The 22,986-nt window shown below is 36.1% G+C and overlaps 1 protein-coding gene across 3 annotated transcripts in view; it reads right to left on the reverse strand.

Moving 5' to 3' along the window:
• Nucleotides 1-1,728: 1,728 nt before the first annotated feature.
• The window catches only part of FAM149A (family with sequence similarity 149 member A), a 41,067-nt gene continuing 19,809 nt past the window's right edge, over nt 1,729-22,986 (reverse strand). For 2 of the 3 annotated variants that reach the window (XM_016143928.2, XM_016143930.2), the window contains exons 2-14: nt 20,751-20,861; nt 20,336-20,474; nt 18,004-18,146; nt 15,498-15,623; nt 14,653-14,823; nt 13,893-14,083; nt 12,680-12,834; nt 9,421-9,524; nt 8,498-8,707; nt 7,018-7,138; nt 5,698-5,826; nt 5,535-5,613; nt 1,729-3,316 (exon numbers count right to left, since the gene is read on the reverse strand). In XM_016143928.2, coding sequence (XP_015999414.2) covers nt 3,243-3,316; nt 5,535-5,613; nt 5,698-5,826; nt 7,018-7,138; nt 8,498-8,707; nt 9,421-9,524; nt 12,680-12,834; nt 13,893-14,083; nt 14,653-14,823; nt 15,498-15,623; nt 18,004-18,146; nt 20,336-20,474; nt 20,751-20,861 — 1,753 coding nt within the window. In that variant the 3' untranslated portion in view covers nt 1,729-3,242. Of the gene's footprint in view, nt 3,317-5,534; nt 5,614-5,697; nt 5,827-7,017; nt 7,139-8,497; nt 8,708-9,420; nt 9,525-12,679; nt 12,835-13,892; nt 14,084-14,652; nt 14,824-15,497; nt 15,624-18,003; nt 18,147-20,335; nt 20,475-20,750; nt 20,862-21,382; nt 21,419-22,986 lie in introns of all 3 variants that reach the window. The other variant, XM_016143929.2, reaches the window with a different exon arrangement.

Raw genomic sequence — 22,986 nt, forward strand, 5'->3', positions numbered from 1 at the left:
CCAACTATATATCAACGATTGCCAAATGTATGTTTTCATCTGTATCTCTTCTCTAAACCCCACAGGCAGATACTCAAATACCTTAACATCTCCACTTAGGCATCTAATAGGAATCTCAGACATAACATACCCTAGCATTCTTCTAAATGTGCTCCTCTTAAATCCTTTCTGATTTCAGTAAATGACACATCACCATCTTTCTAAGTGTTAAGCCAAAGCCTTGGAGTCAGTCTTGATTCTTTCTTTAGCTGCCCTGTTTTATGTTTTGCATGGTACTTATTGCTCTGATCTTATATTATATTTCTATTGATTTGTTTATAGTCTGTCTCCTACACTAGAATTTAAGTTCTATTACGGCAAAGACTTTATCTTGTTCAGTCTAATGTTTAGAAAAGAATCTTAATACAAGAAGGTTCTTGATGAATATTTGATGAAACAATAAATCCATGATCATTACCACACAGGAAAGTCATCTTCTAAAACAAAGATTGAATTAGTATATTCATAAATGATGTAAAATCCTCACAAACATATATGGATATATATTTTGAATTCACTGTGAAAGTTTGCTATGTAGTTATAAATAAATGAATGACTAACCTGTGTATTAAAAACCATATTTACACAAATTATAACCTAGATGCTTTTATGAATGTAATTAATTTTTGAAAAATTTTCAACACTTTATATTTTATTAAAAATTAAAGAATTAAAAACCCTGAACAATGATCCATAATCATAAGAAAACAATGACATTAAAAATATAATACCTGAATGATTTATGACATTATAAAAATGCACCTCTTAATTGGTATAGTAATTACATTCTAGTTCAGACTAACATCAGTAATGGACACTTCCTTTTACATTAAATTTATAAAATCTAGCGATTTTCTACAGCATTTTCATGTTATTTTAAAACTCTTTTATTCTTCCTTTGGTTTTGGATAAATTAACAGACATTTTAATTAATGTCATCATTATCCTTAATTTAAAAATTGATCTCAGGAATAATTCAGTTTGCCTTTTTCAATTTTTCTCTGTTGAGAGATTCAGAGATAAGACTCATTTATATCAAAGATTATTATGAAAACACTGCTTTAAATTTTACCTAATCTTTTTTAGAAGCACCATCCTTGAATATAAGCATTTTTTACTAACCAGGAAATCTCATTTAACCTATAAATGAAATAATATCTTTAATACAGATTTTTTTAAACTCAATAGCCGAGCCAAGTCTTCATGTTATCACTAAAATAGCACTTTATCTTTCAATTCAAAATATTTAGAAGGTATGAATCAAGATAACTGTCTTTGGTTCTATTTTTTAAAGTATTATAACCAACATATATAAATAATAGTTTCTTTTTTTGCAAAACTCCAAACCCAAATAAAATAAAGCCATAATAAAATCTATTCAGTGGTTCTCCATGAAAAAATAATTCACCTTGGATACTCTACCTTTATGTTAGTATAGAATGCATATCAATCTTTTTCCCTCTTAAGAAGTCTGGACTAGTTAGAGAGGGAGTTGGATGGTTCCAGGAAATTGAAATAAAATAGTCTGAATGGTTTTGAAAGAGCGGGGTGGATAGAAATGGCACATTTAGCAGCAGTTATGAGGCAGAAAGCACCTAACCAGAGACTTTTGGAAAAGGGACTCCAGACTGCTGACATGTCTAGAAATTCCTCACATTCGAAAACTGCAAAATGAAGACTGATAATTTCTTTTGAAAGTTTCTATACTAATGTTTATGGATAGTTAGAAAATTTTTATGTGGATAAGTAAGCATTACGAATAGTACCTAGAGTTATGGAGCTGTGGCTATCCAAAAGAGCTATAGACACAGTGATCTTTCTCATGTCTACCCCATAAACATATCCATTTACCAAAGAAAATAGAGAACGTACAGGAGAAGGTATCAGTTAAAGGCAAGGCTCTAAGATTATTTTTGTTTTGTCACTCTGTGAAAAAAGACAACAGTAATTCCAGTCTCGACACATTTCTTAATTTTCAGACATCTATAAATAAGTAGGCAATAATCCTCATCTCTTACAATCAGAAATAGATCTGAAAATAATTTATTATACACGTATATGATTATATATAGTTTCATTTTGAATTAAGGAAAATTAGACTGATAAAATTATCTGATTAAAAAAAGAAGAAATTAGGCAATTTGAGATCTGAGTATTAAAACGAGTCTAAATATTTAAAGCACTAAAAGGAAAACAGTGGGGGAGGGGTAGAAAAGAAAAACAACCCTAGAGCCTTGCCTCCTATTGATCAGTTCTCTTTTGCATTCTTTATTCTATTTCCTGAATTAATGTCAGATAGGATTACATGCTCTGAAGAAAAACAAAGTAGGGCAATAGGACAGAAAGAGGAGGGATCAGGGAAGGCTTTATTGCAGAGGTGACATTTGAGCACAGGTCAAGTTGTGATAAAATAAGGAAGATGCTGTTGCAAAGCCTTCCCTCTAATAGACGAATGCTTCTTCCATTGTAAACAATAAAGATGAAACCATATACCATAATGTTTATAATTAAAATCATCAACTGATTTTAAAACTCAGTAAATTTGGTGGGATACTTCTAAATAGACTGCCTGAATTTGAACATGAAAAGTAATAAAACAAAACTGGTTTGGGAGACTTAGCCATGAGACTTAGGTTCATAACTAAAGTCCTTTTAAAAAAAGATATAAGAAAGTCAGCACAATGACTAGAACCATGCGAATCTTAGTGAAACTGGCATACTGTACCAAAGATGACTTTGCTATTTTCTAAAGAAGAAAATAATATCTGTTAGTGACCAGGATGTCAATGGAATGAAACAAAAAATATGTCAAGACACAAAGTTACAAAAATGGCATATTCCTAGATAATATACTCTCATATATTAAGGAGTGTGTGAATACATACACTGATTATGAGTATCTGTATATAATTGGTAAAAGGTTGCAGATACATATTAGATTCTTTTGAGCAAAGCCTAAAGGATTCTTACTGGAATGCTTCCAATAAAGAAGAAGGTTAGTGAGTTTGACCTGTATTCTCTTTACAATGCAAAGTGTTCAAAATTACGTTGTTTATTTGATTGCATTTCTCTCAGTCTAACATCGCAGATTGTCAGACAAACAGATACAGAGTATAATACTTGTTTCTCCATTTTTCAAGTGATAAATGATGTGCTGAGGCTTTGAATGCTCCAACAAGTGCTGTAGTTCTGGTGAAGTAACATTAAGATGCCATTTGGAATCTCTTCCTTAAAGTCATAGTTGTCCTCTGAAAAGATTTAGGTGGATATTGTGAACCTGCAACACCAACCAAAAAGTAATTCTCAACAAAATGTTAAAAATTCCAGCTCTCGAAAGGATTGTTTTGTATATTCCATGCAGGTGATATTTTTTAAAAAGAAAAAACAATTTATTTTAATGTCACTTTTAAACAAACCAGAAAACAGTCATATGCAAAAATTTTCATATCAGGTGCTAAGAAGAAGGAGAGGTGCTCCTTCCCCACCAAGCCCAGGTGCTGCCCCTGGGTCCTCCTACAGCTGGTGGCTTTGCAGGAATTTTCTTCCCAGAGGTGGATCCGAAGACCCAGAAAGTTGAGTAGGGAGGGGCAGAAGCAAACCCAGCTGCCTTGTCACTGTTGGGGACACTCCCTCAGTTTCTCCTTTTTTTTCCTGCCACAAATGTAATAGCTGCTGGCACTTTTTGACTTGGAAGCAAAGATAGGAAAGAGACCACAGGCCTGCTTGTCAGAGAAAAAAGCTCTTCAGAAACAGAGGGACATCTCTCTTAATGTACCCTCAGTTACTTTTGCAGAAATAAAACAGGTTTCTGCTCATCAGTAATAATTGTCACAAAGTTTTTAAGAAGAGACTACACTGACTTAGTATTGGGTGAAAAATTAAGAGTGTAGATTTAAAACAAACTCAGAGCCCAGTTCCATCTGCTAACGTCTACTGTGCACCCAAACTAGTAGGCATCTCCACTTAGTGTGCAGCAGTCGACATCTCCAAAACTGAATTCACCAGAATTCCTTGCGTTCCCTCCTTCAGCATCATCCACCGAATCATATTTATCAGCCTTCACTCCTTTCTCTCTCACAAGCCACAGGACACTCATCCTGATTTGGCGGCTCATGCCTCTTCCAGAAAACCTCTCTGCTCCTTTACCCACCTGCATATTCAACCAGCTGGTCCTGCTCACCATACTCATAGCCCTTTCCATCTTCCCCATTAGACAGAACGTTCCTTGAGGCATGGAACAAAATGTTCTTGGTGTTTGAATCTTTGCCTTTAGCACAGAACTTGGCACAGAGCGAGCACTTAGTACTTTCTACTTATTGATAAACAAACTTGGATGCCTACTTTCCCCTTGACCATTTACAACTATGTTAAGAGCGGTACCTGATAATACAGCATGGCTACCTTTTAGAGAAAGAACTGATGTCACTGACCATGGCAGCTAAAACTGCTAGGGAAAAAGGGAAAGAAAGTAGAAAAAAGGTACAGCAGCCAAGAGCTATTAAGCATAAGAGAAAATATATCATGGGTTAAAGAATCTTTGGTATCACTGCTATAGAACTATAGAAGGGCTGATACAAACAGTGACAAACCTGTGTTTATCCAATGCTTAAATTTTGCTTAAATTATTTTAAAATTATAACATATAAAATATTTTCCTTAAAACAGTAAATTATCCTTTACATTTCAGATTCTCTATAACATAAATTTCATAATTTCTGAACAAACAAAACATCGTCTGTCTGGAATCCAGCTAGGTCCTCCCCATACATTTTCCCAATAATTATTTTAGCCACGTAGCCTGTTATAAAAGAAGAAACTGACCCCAAGAGAGATGGAGGTACCCCGAAGATTGCCCAGCTAGTAGGGAGGAAGAGCCAGGATGGAAAATGAGCATTCAATTCCAGAGTGGCACACCTCGTGACAATGCTATATTAACTCCTTAAACTAAAATGTTGATAGTAGTTTTGAAAAATGAAACATCACTGGCTTGAATTCAGACTAGAAACTTATTCTTCAAAGATCATACTTATCTGTAAAACTTGACATTATAAGATAATTAGAATGTATGTATTAATTTTATAAAGTATTTTTATAATTACCTGATAATTATAATTATAATTACATAAAATTGTAATTAGATAAAATTTATAATTCTCTTTAAAGAGACTAAGATTAGGGTTTAATTTAGAAGACGAGGATGAAAACTAGAGCAGAGAGAGACACCAGTTTCTCATAAGACTCATAAGGCATCATTTTCTTTTTTTATGAGAGGGAGGCCCTAACTTAAGGGCATTTGGACATTTTCCCTTTTACTATCAACAGCAGCTAAACAGAGATTTTAGAGATTTCTAAGGCTTGGCAGTAAACGACAAATACTTGTTATTTCCTCTGGCATGGTTAAAATAGTTCTATCAAGGTAGAAAATCTTCAATTCCTCTTTCCGAAACTTGAAACTTTACATATTACATCATTTTATGTATAGATGGAGAACCAACCTGTCAGAAAACCTTGACCTGTCCAGGTGTGACCAGCAAATTCCATCAGTGTCAATGAACCTTTTCGAGGAGTGTCTGACTGTTAGAAGAAAAATAAGATGTGGGATGAGTTTTATTGTTTTAAGTGTTTTCGAAACCACAGTGTGGTTAACAGAGAACCTACCAGAAATGTATGGGTTGTGCTGGGCCTTGAAAACTGTTCCGTGGTCAGAGATCTTTCTCGAAGAGGTGATGATTCTATACTGTCAAGTACTGCACTCAGCACACGGTTTTGTGCATGCTTTCCTCTGTACTGAATGAAAAATAATGTGTTCTTGTTTAAAAGAAGTACAATCCTTAAACAGACAAAAAATTCTATATATGCTTCGCTCTCAGTCAGTCACTTGCTTTTTTGAAAACTTACATTGCTAAGTATAAGATCCACCAAGCATAAATTTCAAAATATATTTTAATTATGTAATTGTATTATTTAAGCTGATCAACTGATAGTGTTCTAATAGGTAAATATGTTTTGAAAAACTTAACCACATAAAATTCTTAATATGGAATTGTAATAGAAATATAATTTTGTATTTGTGAAGCATCAGACTTTTTTCAAAGGTAATATCTGCCTCCTTTTATGATTTTACTCTAAGCCACAATATTCTGAGGTTAAACACTAAAGCTTTGCCACTCCTGCCTTCTGGGGAAAGTTCTACTGCTGTGTTCAAAGGCGGCACAGAGAATGCAAGAGAAAACATGACTTCAGTCCTATTTCTCTCTCAAGGCCTCTGTGTTAAATAAAATAGACACAAGGTACTTGAATCAGAGTGAAGAAACAGTCATTAGGAAATCCGGTTATGCATGCCTGCAGCGTACTTGCCCCAGACCTTTTGCAAATGTGCGGGCTGAACCTGGGTGAAAAGGATATTGCCTCTACATTACAATAAATGTGGTAAAGTTGATTATAAAAATAAGAGTGGATATATTTTGGCAAGAGTATTTTACTGAGCTCTTAATTTATGCCACACATTATATAACCTCTATAAATTCATTTAATCCTTATAACCATTTTTTGAGGTAGCAGTCATTATTGCCCCTTTTTACAAGACAAAAATTGAGGTTTGGGGACATTCATTTGCACCGAATCATACAGAGTTTATGTGACACGGCAGGATTGGCAGGATTGTAACACAGATCTGCCAGTCTCCTGACCTCAGCTTCATGCTATTTTCTTCACTACACATCCTGACCATCAGATATTTCCTTGACACTTAAACTTTCTGATTTAGTTTAAGCCATATTTTTATTTCACGAAATAATGAATTAATCTTCCCACTCCCTGTGAATTCTCACGAGCCATTTACTTTCAGGAAGCACGTTACATAGACAGTTTAAGTTAATGACTTTATTTCAAAGTGCCAACATTATATTCTGTTTTTTTTTTTTTTTCTCCAATAGACTATCTAAACAGCACAATTAAATATAATGAAACCTTTCTTACAGAAACAGGGCGCAATCTGGGAACTGCCACATTCTGCTCAGCAGTCTCTGAGCCTATTGGGGGTAACTTGCTCCGTGAAGTCTGGACTGGTGGGGAAGACGTGTGGTCTATGCCGGTTTGCCTGTAAACACAACAACATGTGACTAAACACTCAAGTGCAAAGGCAGAGAGGACTGATCTTACCACACAGCTCCTAATCTGAGCCCTTAGTCACGGTCTGCCTTCCAAAAGAAATAAATGTGACTTTCAGGAAGACAAATGAGGGAAGGCACTGGCCCTCAGCTCCAGCCACCTTGTCCTAGTTTGGCAATGACTGACCATCCACCTGTGTTTACTGAGTACTCACCTACGCTAGCCACTGTGCAGAACATAGAGGTAATCAAAGATCTAGTTCTTCCCTTTAAGGAGCTTTCAAAGTATTGAAAACAAGGTGAAAACACATGAAGTAACGGAGTACAATGCAATCCAGTTCATATAATAAAGTCCTATGGGCATATGGTTCTGAACATGAGTATGGTAGAGGTTTAGGAAATAATCAATGAAGATAAAATTAATTATAAATGTGCAAGACCTAGATGAGGAAAACTCCAAAACTTTATATAAGGTTATGAAAAGGAGACACAAAATGTGTTATTTAATGGGAAAACTAAATATTATGAAAATGTCAATGTTTTCTACATTTTTAATAGATTTAATGCCCAAAGTCCAATGTGACTTTTTGAATCTGACAACCAGATTGTAAAGTTTATTGGTTAGGGCGAGTGAGTAAATTTTAATAAAAGAAGAGTCATAATAATATGAGCTCTTCCCTACCAGATGTCAACAATGAAAAATTAACGTACAGTTAGAAGTGACTGAATTTATTTCAATAGGAAACAGAAAAGGTTGTAGTGAAAGTCTGGTCGTGGAGCCCAAGTAGGTTGGGAGAAAGAAGAGAGAATCAGTAATGTGTGACTGACACCGGCACCAGGTGAAGAAGAGGTCCTAGGCAGCCACAGTGAGGTTGGAGCATGGAGAGAGATCTTGAAAGAATTAGCAGGGAAGCTCCAAATAGAGCTAGAAATTTTAGTTCTAAATCGTGAAAGAAATGCTGACCTATCAAGAAGCTTAAAGTGGTATTATGTAATATATCTTGAAAGAATCTAATTACTGGTTAGACATTGGCAGTTGCTTATGCCTCCTGCTCCTACAGGGGACCTAAGCACAGCCCCTTTAATAACTGCCTCCCTTGCTGACGGTCCAGGCAGTGATCTCCGAAGCTAGACAGCACCATGGGGATGCTTACAAGTTATTTAGCTTAATTTATACAGCTAAGCAGACTCCTGGAACAAAATTCACATTAAACATTCAAATTAAGGAACTACTTAGAAAAGTGTCCATGTAAATTTGACAGAAGATGCTTTGTCTGGAATAATCCATAAGCCCCAACTGACAGGCGTCTCTGCCCTCTGTGGTTCACCATGAAAGAAACAAGACGTACAGTTTTGTTCCCCTAAGAACTTCATCACTGTACACATTGGGGGTTTTCATTCTCTGCAAGTCTGAAGTAAGAGAAGGCAGCCTTCTATGGACCGGTGTTCTCTTTGCAGAAGTCTGTAGCCCGCGAGGATCTGACATTCGGCCCAGACGGTGTCGTGCTGAGGAAACAGCAGTGGCCCCTACGCCCAGTGATTTGTCCTCTTGTTCGTTCCTGGGGGAGGAAAATCAAATTACTTAGATGTAAGCACAATGAGGACAGGAGACATATATATTTGCCTATTACTACATACACTGTCTAGAACAGTGCCTGGCTCATAGAAAATATTCCTACTTATTGAATGGACAGACTATCATTTCCAATCCATTTTCAATTTCGGTGAAAGATTATTAACAGGGAAAAAAGATCGAAGTTTCTCATTGTTTGTGTTCAAACTGTACAGCCCATAAGATTAAGAATTTGCAGCTGCATTCCCCTTTTCTTATCTGCCCCAACCTCAGAGTAATTGGTTTGTGGTTGATGTGAGAATAGTGTATCCAATAGGATACATTGGCTGTATCCTGCCCTGGATGTGCTCAGACATGCCAGGATCAAGGAATTAAATGCGATTCTCATTCTCTCATGTCCTCTGTAGTGTTCTATGCTCTCCTGGAGGGGTTCCCAACTCCCAGGCCATGGACCAGTACCAGTACATAGTCCATTAGGAACTGGACCACACAGTAGGAGGTAAGTGGTGGGCAAGCGAGTGAAGCTTCATCTGTATTTGCAGCTGCTCCCCAGGGCTAGCATCACCACCTCAGCTCCACCTCAGATCATCAGGCATTAGATTCCCATAGGAGCACCAGTCGCTGGTGCCAGAAAGGTTGGGGACTGCTGCTCTAGTGTGTTCAGCACAAGGAGGAGTCTGGGCGACTTGTTATACGTACTGTGTTCTATCTGCAAAATAGGTAGGTCTCTGCTGAAGCGGTTTTGCTTGAATCGTCATCACACCATTCAGATCACTATAAAAGTTGTTGGAGAAGCGATGAATCTGAGAAAGTAAAAACGATAAAAGTTAAAAAGCATCCAGTGCTATTGTAATTACTGATGCCTCTCAGGGATTGGCAGGAAACAAATGCCACACTCAAAATGGCCTGTTTGAGAAAAAGTTAATAATGGTGCTATATTTTATAAAGAAGGGGGAAGAGAAATTAACAAGGAACTGCTTAATTCCCTCAGGCTTACAACAGTGAGGACATAGGCCCGAAGCAGCAAGGAGTAAAGGAGAGATTCCTAGAATCTGGAAAGGACGGATGCAAGGAGAAATGCTGCCACAGACTGTGACCTGCCACCAAGGCCATGTGAAAAGCAAAGTCAAGCCTCACTCTCCTTCCATCTCTGAGCTCGCAACAGCCACAGCACAAGGGAGTCCTTTATTGTAGCTTTAGGGGCACACGAGAGTGAAGAAGGTCCAGAGAAGATCTGAAGAAGCAAAGCAAGGGTGTCCCAGCTCCTGACGGATCTGCTCGCCTTGGACTCTTCCCTGCCCCTGTCCTTCACAGCCTGCCTCGTTAGCTTCCCAGGAGCAGCATGAGAGCCTGGGGAAAAACCCAAGCACCAGATTTCAAAGGCTCGAATTTGAATCCCAGTTCTGTTTCCTGTTTGGTGATCTTGGAAAGACTACTTTGGAGTTTTAGTTTCCTAATTTTTAAAGTGGAGATAATGACACCTACTTCAGAGTTATTATGAGAATTAAATTAGGTAACATCGATGAAAGCATGAAGTAAGGAAGGGCTAAGTAATCAGTTCTCTATTTGATCTCTTAATATTCCCTACTAGGATTTAAAATAATACTTTGATCCATGCAAACAGGATATCTCAAATTAAAATTCTATTCTTGTTCAAGCATATATTTAGCAACCACAATCACATTTTCCTCATGTTGAATATATATAAAAAGAAACGTTAGAGGAATAAATTAAGATCTATTGTAATTACCATTAGAATGCTTGAACTATTTCAAAATAGGCACTAGTAGTATTTAATTTTTACTTCCGACTTTGTTGTCTGTACATTTTCCTTTAGCATTCATCCAAATGAAAACCTCAAACTAGAGATGGAAAACATTTTTAAAAACCACAAAAAGCTATAAAACAACAAAATATCTGTAAAAAAAATGCCTTACTTTAAAATTTCCACACTTCTCAAGTTTACTTTTTAAAGTAAACTTATTTAAATTTAAAGGTTCTTTTCTATGTTGTTATTGACTATTTGTTTCTATGCAATTCATACTGCATATTTTAATAAGCAAAGTAGGAAATACTGTTGAACTTGTCGTCAGAGCTGTTTCAAGAGACCAAACTATAATAAGCTGATAGCAATTCCAAAAGTTTTCTGAACAGCAAAAGCAAAGAAGACTTATTGTAAAGACTTAACACTAAAAAATTAAACAATCCTATTTGACGTTTGTTTTAAACCGTTGCTCCTCGAACTACGCGCCCAATTCACAGGCTTGTGTCCTTTCAGTCTTACACAGATATTCTGCTTATTTGTGCCCATGCCAGGTGTTTATTTTTGCCTCTGTCTCGAATATGCTCCTTCTTCCTTTTCAACTTAATAAATCTTACCTTTTAAGATTCAATTAAGGTCTTACTTTGTGAAGGATATGCTATTTTTCCTCTGAACTCCACAGCATTTATAAGCTAAAGGACACCTGATATACAATAGAATGTAATGTAAAATGTAGTAATGTAATATAATATAATTAATAAATACAATAGAATTTGAATCTGGTTGTAGTAATAAAAACTAACACTTATTGAGTGCCTACTCTATGCCACATATGCCTTATCTCCTTTAATTCTTACAGCTTCCTACCTTATAGTTCCCACAGACATTGAAACTGAGGTTTTGAGAGACAGGGATTGATTCAAGATCACAAGGCTAATAAATTGTGATGTCACCCTCCAAACTTGTAGTCTATACCCAAACTTCAAACTCTCATCCACTCTACTACCTACTACTGCCTCATCTTATGTGTACATATGTGTGTGTGGTATAGTTTGGCAAGGCTGGACACCGTGCAGCTAAACTGTATGTACCTCAAGACCAGGAAGCCTCCAATACCCCTTTTTTTCTGCTCCCCCACACAAGACATAAAGTCCAAACTACTGAAAGTATCCCATAACGAGCTTGTCCTTTCCAGCCACACCTTCCACTAGATCTTTGAATAGGAATGCAATTCAAGAAATATTTACTGTGTTAGTTAGTTGCCAGGTTCTGTGTTAGGAGCTCTCACATATTTACATGATTTTATCTTCACAACCATCCTTTGGACAACATCATGTTATTCCCATTCTTTAGATAAGGAAATTAAAGTTTAGAAAAGTTAAACAGTATGTCCAAATAAATCCCCCTTAGAGGTCTCTTGATTCCAAATGCCCCGGCCTTGCTACATACAATGCCTCTGCTGGTCCCAGCGTCCCATCCTCTAACCCTCGGTCCAATCGCTGTTCCCCAAACACACCTCCTCTTTCTTCCCTTCATGCCTTTGCTTGGCCTGAAATGACCCACATGGACTTCCTACCCATGAACGCCCTACTCACGTTTCTGCTCAAATTTCACCTCCAACCTAAAGATCAGGCCTTATCTCCAGTCAGGATAAATTGTTCTCTCTTTTATTGTCCTATGGCACTTATTTTGCACGTCGCTCACAGAATGTATTGCATCTGACTTGTATTATACGTTTTGTTTTACTAGTTTGGGGACTATGTTTTTTTCGCTTACATATCTCCTCAAAACACCTAATACAGTTCACTTAATACAAATTCAATAAATGTTGAACAAACCTAACATAGCCTCATTGACTGATTCTTTTATCACTTTGATGGGAGGAGAGGAAAACAATTGTAACCTGCAAATTGGCTAGAAATATTGGTGGAAGGAATTTTTTTCTCTTCAAAAATACAGAACCAGCTCTATAGCTCAAAGCAGGTGGAAAGTCTCAAATCTGAGTGTCCCCACTCTATTAAAGAATATAATGATGTTATTAAACTCCATGGAATAATTATTTTAAAATTTGAGTCTTATTGGCAAACAGTATCAAAAATTTCATTAATAAAATTTAATAGAATAGCAGTCTTGATAAACTAAGGCCAGAGCTATAAAGATTAAGGGAAAAAAAGAGACCAGTGGAATGGCATCTACCTGAGGTGGGTTAAGATGAGAAGTCATGGATATGCTTCGAGTTTCAGAACTTCTGGATGGGGGAACACTTGACACATCAGTGTTAATACGGGAAATGAGTAGATGTGGAGATTTAGTCTCAGCTACTTTCAGTTTTCCTTTCTGTTTTTTTCTTCCTGCGTCAACAGAAAAATCAATATTACTAACAAACAGATTACCTAATGTATGTACTGAAAATTCATTGTTCAAAGAAAATATTTGTTATTGAACTATCATGAGTCTGCTATGGTCACTGAACCTTGCTATAGAGCAGTGGTCCCCAAACCTTTTTGGCATCAGAGCCCAGTGTTCCTATGAGAATCTAACGCTTGATGATCTGAGGTAGAGCCAAGGTGGTGATGCTGGCCTTGGGGAGCGGCTGCAAATAGAGATGAAGCTTCGCTTGCTCACCAGCTGCTCACCAATTTCTGTGCAGCCTGGTTCTTAACAGGCCACAGACAGATACTGGTCCGTGGCCTGGGGGGTGGGGACCCCTATTAGAGAACGCAAAGACACCAAAGAGCAATTGGCTGATGTAACACTTTTCCATGTGTACATAATGAAATGCCTATTATTTCAGTGGTAGGTAGGAAAACAGAGATTATATACACTGGAGCAAGAAAAAGTCTCAGTATTTTATAATATCCCAACTAATCGCTTTGGTTGGAAAAAGTAATATTTAACTTAACACGATTATTACTCTTTTGTACAGATTATGTAACAACAGTCATTAATGTCCACCACTAACATTTCTATGATTTGTTTCTACTCAATTTAAAGTAGTTTAGAAAGCATTTTATAAAGTTAAATTGGTGATTATTAAATTAATTGTGTTTACATTTTACTTTACAAATAATGTCATAAACAATTAAAAAAACAGTATCCCATTACTAGAGATTAGTTAGGTAAGTTTTTTTTTTTTGCCTTAATACAATAAAAAAGTGATTTCTAGCTTCTTTCTTGTGTATTTCTGTGGCTTTTCTTTTTCCAGAATGCCCATATATTATTTTTGTAACTCTAAAAGAATCATGTCCTTTTTGAAGTAATTAAAGACAAGTTATGAATTAAGGAAGAAAACCCACTTCTCACCCCAATTATGTCTTAGCCAAGGCAGGCTGGGGCAGGCACAAAGCTGAGAATCAGGGTTTTTTTTTTTTTTTTTTTTTTTACTAGGCTGAGTTCTATAAATAGGTACCTGTGAGTTTAACTTCCCAGTTTTTTCTAATCAGCTCTTCCAGTATTTCTACCACATTTGTCCAGACATGATCAAACACTTCTGCAGCCACGGCATCTTTTATACAGTCATGAGGGGAAACAGGAGGAAATCCATGTTTACGCCAAGTCCTACGACGGTGAGCTGATTTTTGTTCAAAACGTACGTCATCACTAAGGATAAAATCCATTCTAATTACTAAAAGTGTCAATGGTTAAAGTTAAAATAATGTTATCCCTCTATCTAACATGCAAGCATTTATGCACATTACACATATATAAGAAACCAGATTTTTTAAAACAGCATATTGTTATTTTTAATGTACCAATTTTCAATCGCAAAGCAAATTTTTTATTGTGCAACATTTGTAGTTTCTATTTAAGAACCAAATATGCATTTAGTGCAGAGATTGGATCTTCCCTTTGATCTTCAGGGCAGGCAGGTATAGAGCACCAGGAGATCCCGGGAACAAAGGCCACTAGTGGCTTTGTCCACTTTAGCCAGCAGGCTGAATACAATTGTTTTCTACCTGTGCCTTATTGTCAAAAAGAAAAAGAAGCATCGCTCTAGCATATACACTACTGGATAAGACTCTAAAATTGGGGGGAGCACATTACTCTCCGAAGAATGGAAAATCTTTTGGATACATGTAAAATACTCAAAACACTAAACGACCCTATTAAATGTCAAATAAATTAATATTATTATACTATTGAGCCAATTTCAAATAAAATCTGTTTACTCTTCCTTTCTGTCAAAAGCGAAATATTCTTCAATCTTTCCATCCACATCGTAGACCTCTTCTTGCAGAGATGAACATTCCGTTAGGTCAGCCACCCCTGTGCAGTCAGAGCCTGGCAGGGCAGGGGTTGCAAGAGCTGCTAGGAGTATTTGAGAGCCAGAGACGCATAACCTATGGGAAAAGCAGATTCTCATGACGGTCTGTAGGATGTCAAGATTACAGTGTTTGCATGATTACGGTGTGTTTTTAAATTACCCATAAAGCACAGAATTCCAAAATTTTTAAAAAATCACTAAATATTACATTTAACAAAAGTCATCCTTAACAAAAACATTTTTAACACAGGCATAGTTAAAAATTTTAAAGGCTTCTTAAAAGCCTAAATTATTTTATGAGTTTGTGTCCTCTTAGCTGTAATAAAAGGATGTCATGGCATAGTCCCGAATAAGTATGACTGGCATAGAGAGATTTATCAAAATCTGTTAGTGAGCAAAAGAAGATAGGATGGAGCTTTATTTCTTCTGCTGCTACTGCCTTGAGGCTTAGGATCAATCAGAGTGAGGCAGTTTTCAGTTTTCTACCTAGCCCACCTTTCAGAGTCTTGGAAACAAAAGTTGAAAAGTTAACTCCCTTGATATCTGTATTACACATCATCATCATCATCACCATTATCATTATCAATTTAGAATCTGAAGCATTTTGTGAAAAAATACTCTGTACCTGCCCTTCATTGAAATCTAAACTTCAAAATTGATGGAGCCGAGGCTCATGGCTAAGATAGACGTGAAAACGTATAATCAAATGCAATTAAAAATACTTTTTGAAAGCAACTAATAGCAACATACTCTCTGATGCTGCTGTCGCGTTCGCCGGCATCTGAGAAGGGTCCGTTGGCTGCACTATAAGGCTCACTACCCTGAAAGTGGCGGACCCCTTCATCAGTTGGCAGGATGAGCTGTCTTCCTAATACTCTGCAAGGTTAAAATAAAAAGGAAATTACTTATATTTCTTATTGGAAAAGGCAAAAATGTTTTGCAATTTTAAAAAAGTTGAATAAAATGACATTTTGAAGGAGCATGTTAGAAGCAATAAGGTCCCCTGATGAACACAGATGCAAAAATCTTCAACAAAATATTAACAAATTGAATTCAGCAAGACATTAAAAAGATCACACACCAGGATCAAGTGGGAGTTATCCCTGAGCTGCAGGGTTGTTTCAATATCAGCAAATCACTTAATGTGATGCACCATATTAACAAATTGAAGAATAAAAATCATGTGATCATATTAATAGATATAGAAAAAGCATTTGACAAAATCCAGCATCTACTTATGATAAAAGCTCTCAGAAAAGTGGGAATAGAGGAAACATACCTCAAGCCCATAGCTAACATCATATTCAACAAGGAAAAACGAAAAGTGTTTTCCTTAAGATTAGGAACAAGACAAGGATGTCTACTTTTATCACTTTTACTCAACTTAGTACTGTAAGTCCTAGCCAGAGCAATCAGATAAGAAAAAGAAATAAAAAGCATCCATATTGGAAAGGAAGATGACATGATACTGTACATATAGAACCCCAAAGATTCATCCAAAAAACTGTTAGAACTGATTAACAAATTCATAAAAGTAGCAGGATACAAAATTAATAATTGAAAGTTGGCTGCATTTTTATGCACCAATAATGAACTATAAGAAGAGAAATTAAGAAAAAAATTCTATTTACAATTGCATCAAAAAATAAAATACTTAAGAATAAATTTAACCAAGGGGATAAAAGAGCTGTACTTGGAAAATTATGTCATTGAAGAAATTGAAGATGATATAAATAGATGGAAGTGTATACCAAGCTAATGATAGGAAGAATTAACGTCGTTAAAATGGCCACACTACCTACAGCAATCTATAAGTTCAATGCAATTCCTATTAAAATACCAATGGCATTCTTCACAGAAGTAGAACAAATAATTTTAAAATGTATATGAAACCATAAAAGATCCCGAATAGCCACGGCAATCTTGAGAAAGATCAAAGTTGGAGGTGTCACGCTGCCTGATATCAAACTATAATATGAAGCGATAGTAATCAAAACAGTGCGGTACTGGCATAAAAACAGACATATAGCTCAATGGAACAGAACAGAGAGCCCAGAAATAAATCTATGTCTACATGGTCATTTAATCTCTGTCCAAAGAGGCTAGACTATAAAATTGGGTAAAGACTGTCTTTTCAATAAATGGTGTTGTGAAAAACTGGGCAGATAAACGTAAATAAACAAATTAAATAAATAAATAAGTAAATAAAACTGGACCACCTTCTTATACCATATACAAGAATAAACTCAAAATGGATTAAAGACTTAAATGTAAGACCTGAAACCATAAACCTTTTATAAGTAAACACAGGTAGTAAACTCTCTGGCATTGCTCTTAGTAATATTTTTTCTAATATATCTTCTTGAGCAAGGGAAACAAAAGAAAAAATAAGCAAATGGTACTACATCAAACTAAACAATTTTTGCATGGCTAAAGAAACCATTAACAAAACAGAAAGAGAACCTACTGAATGGGAGAAGATAATTGGCAATGATACAGCAGATAAAGGGTTAATATCCAAAATTTATAAAGAACTCATACTCTTTTATACTCTTTAAGGCAGGTGGCTTATGAAAGACTCAAAAGAAAACAAAAGAACCTACTTAGTCAAGAGTTTTTGAAAAGGTACCTAATTGAGGTAACCAGAAGATCTACCAACATGTGTATGAGTGTTAGCATTTATTCTCCCCGGGCATAATACAGAGGAACTTCAGATAACCTGTATGGATTTTTCTCCCTGAGTAGTTAATTGAAGAGAAAAAGCTTCACTTTATATCCAATCTATATTTTTCATCTTTAATAAAAAAAAAAAGATCCTTCCTATATTAGGATTCTCCATTTCTCCATGCGATGGTAAAGTTCATCTATCCAATTATACGGCAAATAATTACTCTGTTCCTCTCACCCCCTACTGTTCTCAGCATTGAGGGCAAGACTCATGTTGCTCACATATTAGTGAACATGAAGGTAAAGGATGACTTCTACCATTCCCACATTCGACGTGCATGCAATGCCTTTCTGAGGATGAGCTAGATTTGCTTTTCACAAATTAAAATGCACTTGAGTATTGGAATGTCTCAATATTTCCTCAGACACCATTTCAAAAGACGTGATTTTTCAGGAAAGGACACGTGTTTTGGATATATATTTTGACTGGGCAAGTGTTTTTAGTAAAAATGTACTGATTGTACTAAACAATTGGGAGTGGGAAGTTCCAAAACCCATTCCGAATAATCACTATGACAAACCTCCCTACCTCAAATGGATGGATCTTCTTGACCATTCACTGCATTCAGCCAGCAAGTTCTGGGTCTGAGGGCTCACTTTCCCTTCAAATAACATTTCCTCAACCTCCCAGAATAACTGCCGTACTTTCTGTGCATTGGCTTGGTCGAACTCCTAAAACAGAAATACGCATTTAGTTATAAGACTAAAAGATGTAGAAATATCACCTTTATAATTAATGATACTTACAAATTTAAAGCACCCATTACAGAGGAGGGGATATGACATGAAAAAAGGGAATTGGACTTTGAGGTCAGACACATCAATGCTCCAGTGGTTACTCTTCTGATAAATTACATGCCACTCTGAGCCTCTGTTTCTTCAGCTGTTAAGTAGAGATAATTTCTACCACATGAGTTGAGACTTATTTGAGACTTTACATAGATATAATTATAGGTATAAGTATACATATTGATATAGACATATAAATATCCATACATACACCTATATTTCTATGCACACACACACACACACACAAACACATACGTTCCTCATACAGTTGGGTATGTCACACCTAAGTACAACTGCAAAATCAAGTTATTTTTTTCTAATGATGATACCAGTTGGAAAAAAAAATTACTTTTATAGAAAGAGCCATTCACATTCTTTTAATCAATGCGGAAAAAAAAAAAAAAATCCCGTTATCCCAAGAGGCATGGTAGTTAGGGTAAGACCAGAGTATTAATTTTTCCTGCCTAACCTTAAGCGGTCCTTGGTGCTGTGGCTGCAGGATGAGAAAACCTTTCAGCCTTTCTACATGTTGTTATGGTTGGGAGGCAACAGTCCTACAGCCCTCAGAACCAAGGAGGAAAACATAAACACCACCACAATTGAGAGAACCAACTCTGGCAGGCAACCTCCAGGGTAATAGCCCTAGTTACATATCCTTCCAGGGGTGTGTGAACCTGAAATCTAATACACAGCTCAAAACAACAAAGTGCATATCCAGTCTGACATACTTGATCCGAACAGTCAATTCAGGCTGATTTTCATAGAATGCTATTCAATATTTTCGGGGTTATTTCTTCCCATCAATTGATAATAAACTAGATTCTCAGGATGCAAGGGAGTTGAATTATTTCTTTTAAAATGCAAATGAGGAGAAAACCGGTAATAATATTTGCCTTCTAAGAGGGAACTGGGTGCCTGGGGCCTGGAAGAAGGCTTGCTTTCGATTTTCTGTCTTTTTCATGGTTTTGCTTTTGCAACTATTACCTATCGACAAGTAAATAAAAGTGTTTAAATCAGAAGCTATTTTAGATTCTGGAATAATTTAAATTCCAGAAATGGAAGTCATAAGAATCTCTGTGGATAATGACATGAAAATGTGTACTAAAATCATCTCAGAATCTGAACAGTATGAAACAGTGGCTCTCAGCCTTCTTGTGACTGGCATACTTAGGACAAAAGAATGTGAATGAGGGTGGCAGGGAGTGGGTGTGACGTGGGGCTGTTTATCAGAAGTGAGAGAGTCACATTCTTGTTTGAAGAATTCCCCTGTGAATTCAGAGCTGACTCTCTTCCTGTCTTCCCTCCCTCCTAGTCTTTGAGAATCACTGCTGTAAGATAGGAGGAAGAGGGGAGCCTCATGTGCAGCGACGAGTGGGCATTGCTTTTAAAGAAAGCAAAGAAAAATAGAATACAAGAAAAGCACAGGAGTAAGAACATCCAAGGTGCTATACTGGAGGCTCTTCCCAGCCATGAGGGCTTCACACAAGCTGCATCCTGGGATTCTGAGGGTCACGTGAGAGATTAAAGAGTCAGGAGGCTGTGCAATTGTCAGAGTGCCCAACAAAGGCCTGACCAATAGACTGAAAGCTTGCTCAGCTAAGAATTCCACTCTCGAAAAGAACAAAAATAGGGTTAAAGTTAATAGTTTCTGCTAGAAGATGAAAGTAAAATATCTGACTTAGAAACTCTCTAATCACGGTGATCTTTCACAGATTTTTCTTCTCCCAAATTTTCCTCTTGAGTTCCTAATTGTCAGTGTCTGTTCTGAGTTTACAGCTACATATATTATACAAGAAATCACATATAGCACATGGAAGGGGCAGATCTGGAGGCAGAGAAAACAAAACTATCAACAGCTAAGACTCTGAGTTAGGAGATTATGAGTGATTTTTGTTTTTCTCTGCATTTTCTGTATTTTTACGTTTTTACATGTAAATGATTCTATATGTACGTATGTGTATATGTATAAGTGATGCTTTTAATATTAGTAAAAAGGTTTTTTGTTTAAATAGGAAAGCAACTCTTCATTATAAATTCTAATCATTAGATTATCCTAAATATCCTGGACATACATCATCTCTCCAAGAGTAAATGGAACTCCTCTCAGTAGAAAAGCCAGTGGTCGAACTCTGCGTCTCAGAACCAGACCAAGAGCTGTGGGCTTCTGGGGGCACGGGGCTTCCGCCTGATGAAAATGATGACGCAGATTCACTGCAGAAACAAACGTAGGTTATGTAAACATTTCCTGCGGAAAGGTATGCTTTTAAGTGGCTTTACTTCAATGAGCCATATTTCCTTCCTTTAAACACGTTTATTAATTTCACAGTACACTGATTTAAAAATAGTTATTTAGTTTATTCGCTAGGCTAAAAAGCCCTGCTTTTTTGCTTTTACAAATTCATGGCCAATTGCTGATCTTGTTTCCCATATTCTTTCTGGGCATGTTTTGATTTTGCAATCAGAAGCAATTAACAGGTTAATTCTTACCAGGTATATTTATCAATGGCTTTCTGCACATTTCTTGTAAAATGTGTAGGTAAAGGATCTTTGCTTTTTACAGCAAAAGTGTGCTTTCCAGATCCTTCTGACAGTCCTCTTCTGAAAAATAAGATAAACATGACAAGTATCTCTAATGTAAAAATACAATTGTAGTCATTAAGGCTTTTAAAGTTTCCTTTTATATAACATTGCTCCCTTCCTCCTACCATGTCCCCCTAAACACACACGTGTGCACGCACACACAGACACACACACCCCACATATCCTCAAGAAATTGATATTTTTATTTTCTTAGAATCAAGGTTGCCATTAACGTACATGAACCTTTATGTAAACTGGAAAAAAACAAACAACTTTTTGCAACATGGCCAGACTAGTAAAAGTTGCCACAAACTCCGGGCAGACACAGCTTCATTCAAGTCATGACCTGGCAAGTAAAACATGACCTGGATTTCGGGCGCCCCCTGTCCCTTGAACAGTTAGTGATCCTTGTTTTGTAAAGCCAACCAGCCTCCCAGGAAAAAAATAGACAATCCCATATAATTCTGAAATATATAGCAAATACTTCTGAATCTTTAAACACATAAATAAATGTCAGAAACACATAAATAATAGCTTACTTCAGTTTGGCATTGTCATTTTGTGTGCAGCCTGATCTGTAGTTTTAAAATATTAAAATTAATGGAAAACTAAAACAAAGGAAATCTCTAAATTTTAAATAAGGTATTAAACCTGGCTGGTGTCATACAGCTGGTATTAATCATTAAAATAATACCCTTTCAATGAACCTTTTAAAACATTTACTTCCCTCTAGTCAAAGTATCTTACTAATGTCTAACAGTAAACTTATTTTTTTTAGAAATCATATTTTCTTGGACAAATAAGTTATATCTCATATGATATGATACGATAGTGGGGGAGAAAGATTTGGGGGAGAAAGTTGACTTTCAATATTTCAAATGGGGACGGCATTCTAGCATTCATTAAACTAAAACCGTGCTTTTCCTTTCAATTAAAATGATACCTAATTTTCGACATTAGTATTTCTGAGTGTAAATAGAATTTTTAAAAAATGTTAAAAGAACAAATTCTGCCCTTAGTTATGTACTTACTGTTCTCTTCAAGGAAGGGAAATTCTAAAAACAAATTAATTACTAGAAACAGAGGTTAGCAAGAATCTCTGCCTCCCAAACATGTCCTGTACAAGAGAGAACAGAATTATGATTTTTGCCTCTCCTTTTAGCTCGTATGTCTTAAATACAACCAAGCAACTTTAAGGATAAAGGTGTTAAAGAAAAGGTACCAGAGAAAAGAATATAGGACAAGCTTTCACGCTAATAAACTGCTTTACTTTTAGCCCTTAGTTCAGTTATTTTAAACTATCAATTACTTGTCATTTGGACTAGACTCAATAACTCTTCAGATAAAACACTTAAGACATAAAAGAAGCAATCAACTAAAATTACATCAAACGGATCTGCTTTGAACATTAAGAAATATGTACTGGTTTATGAATTAATTGGCTTATTATTAGGAAATAATTTTAAACCTCATGGTGGTGATTCAAATAAGGTATCAAATAAAAGTGTTCCTTTGTGTCTCTATAATAATGGAGGAGTCAAATCTTGCTCTGCTATTGGCAGGCTGTGTGCATTGAGCAAGTTACTTCTCTCGTGGCCTCAATATCCAAATTTGTAAAACACTAGCAATACTATCAACTCTTTTGTATAATTGTTGTGAGACAAATTAGATAAAGTGTGTGAAATGTTTCTATAAAATCAGTGCCAGATATTATGTGCTAGATACATCAGGTTGATCTTGCTCACTGCTACTATTAAGTTCACAGATGTTACTCTATGAAAACACTGTGCTCTTGGTAATTTGCACCTCCCCTGGCAATATGTATTATGCAGCTCTACTTAGTTTTTTATTATGGTGACCCTGACACTTTATTAGTTTTCTCTATCTGTAGCATTTAAAATAATGTCTGTCACACAGAGAAGTTCTATGTTGAAAGAGTCAAGAGGTAGAGATTAGTGACTAAAAAAAAAAAAGAACATGTTTTTGTTCTATAATTACTCTAAATATTCATGCTTCATACAAAAGATTATACTATGACCAGATATGAAAATATTCTTCAAATTCAAGACATTTCTGGAGAATCTTTTATCCTTCATAAAGAAGGAAAATTCATAGCTCTTAGCTCCAAAAATGACTTAAAACC

This window comes from Rousettus aegyptiacus, unplaced genomic scaffold, assembly GCF_014176215.1.
Source record: "Rousettus aegyptiacus isolate mRouAeg1 unplaced genomic scaffold, mRouAeg1.p scaffold_m13_p_11, whole genome shotgun sequence".
Classification (NCBI taxonomy): Eukaryota; Metazoa; Chordata; class Mammalia; order Chiroptera; family Pteropodidae; genus Rousettus; species Rousettus aegyptiacus.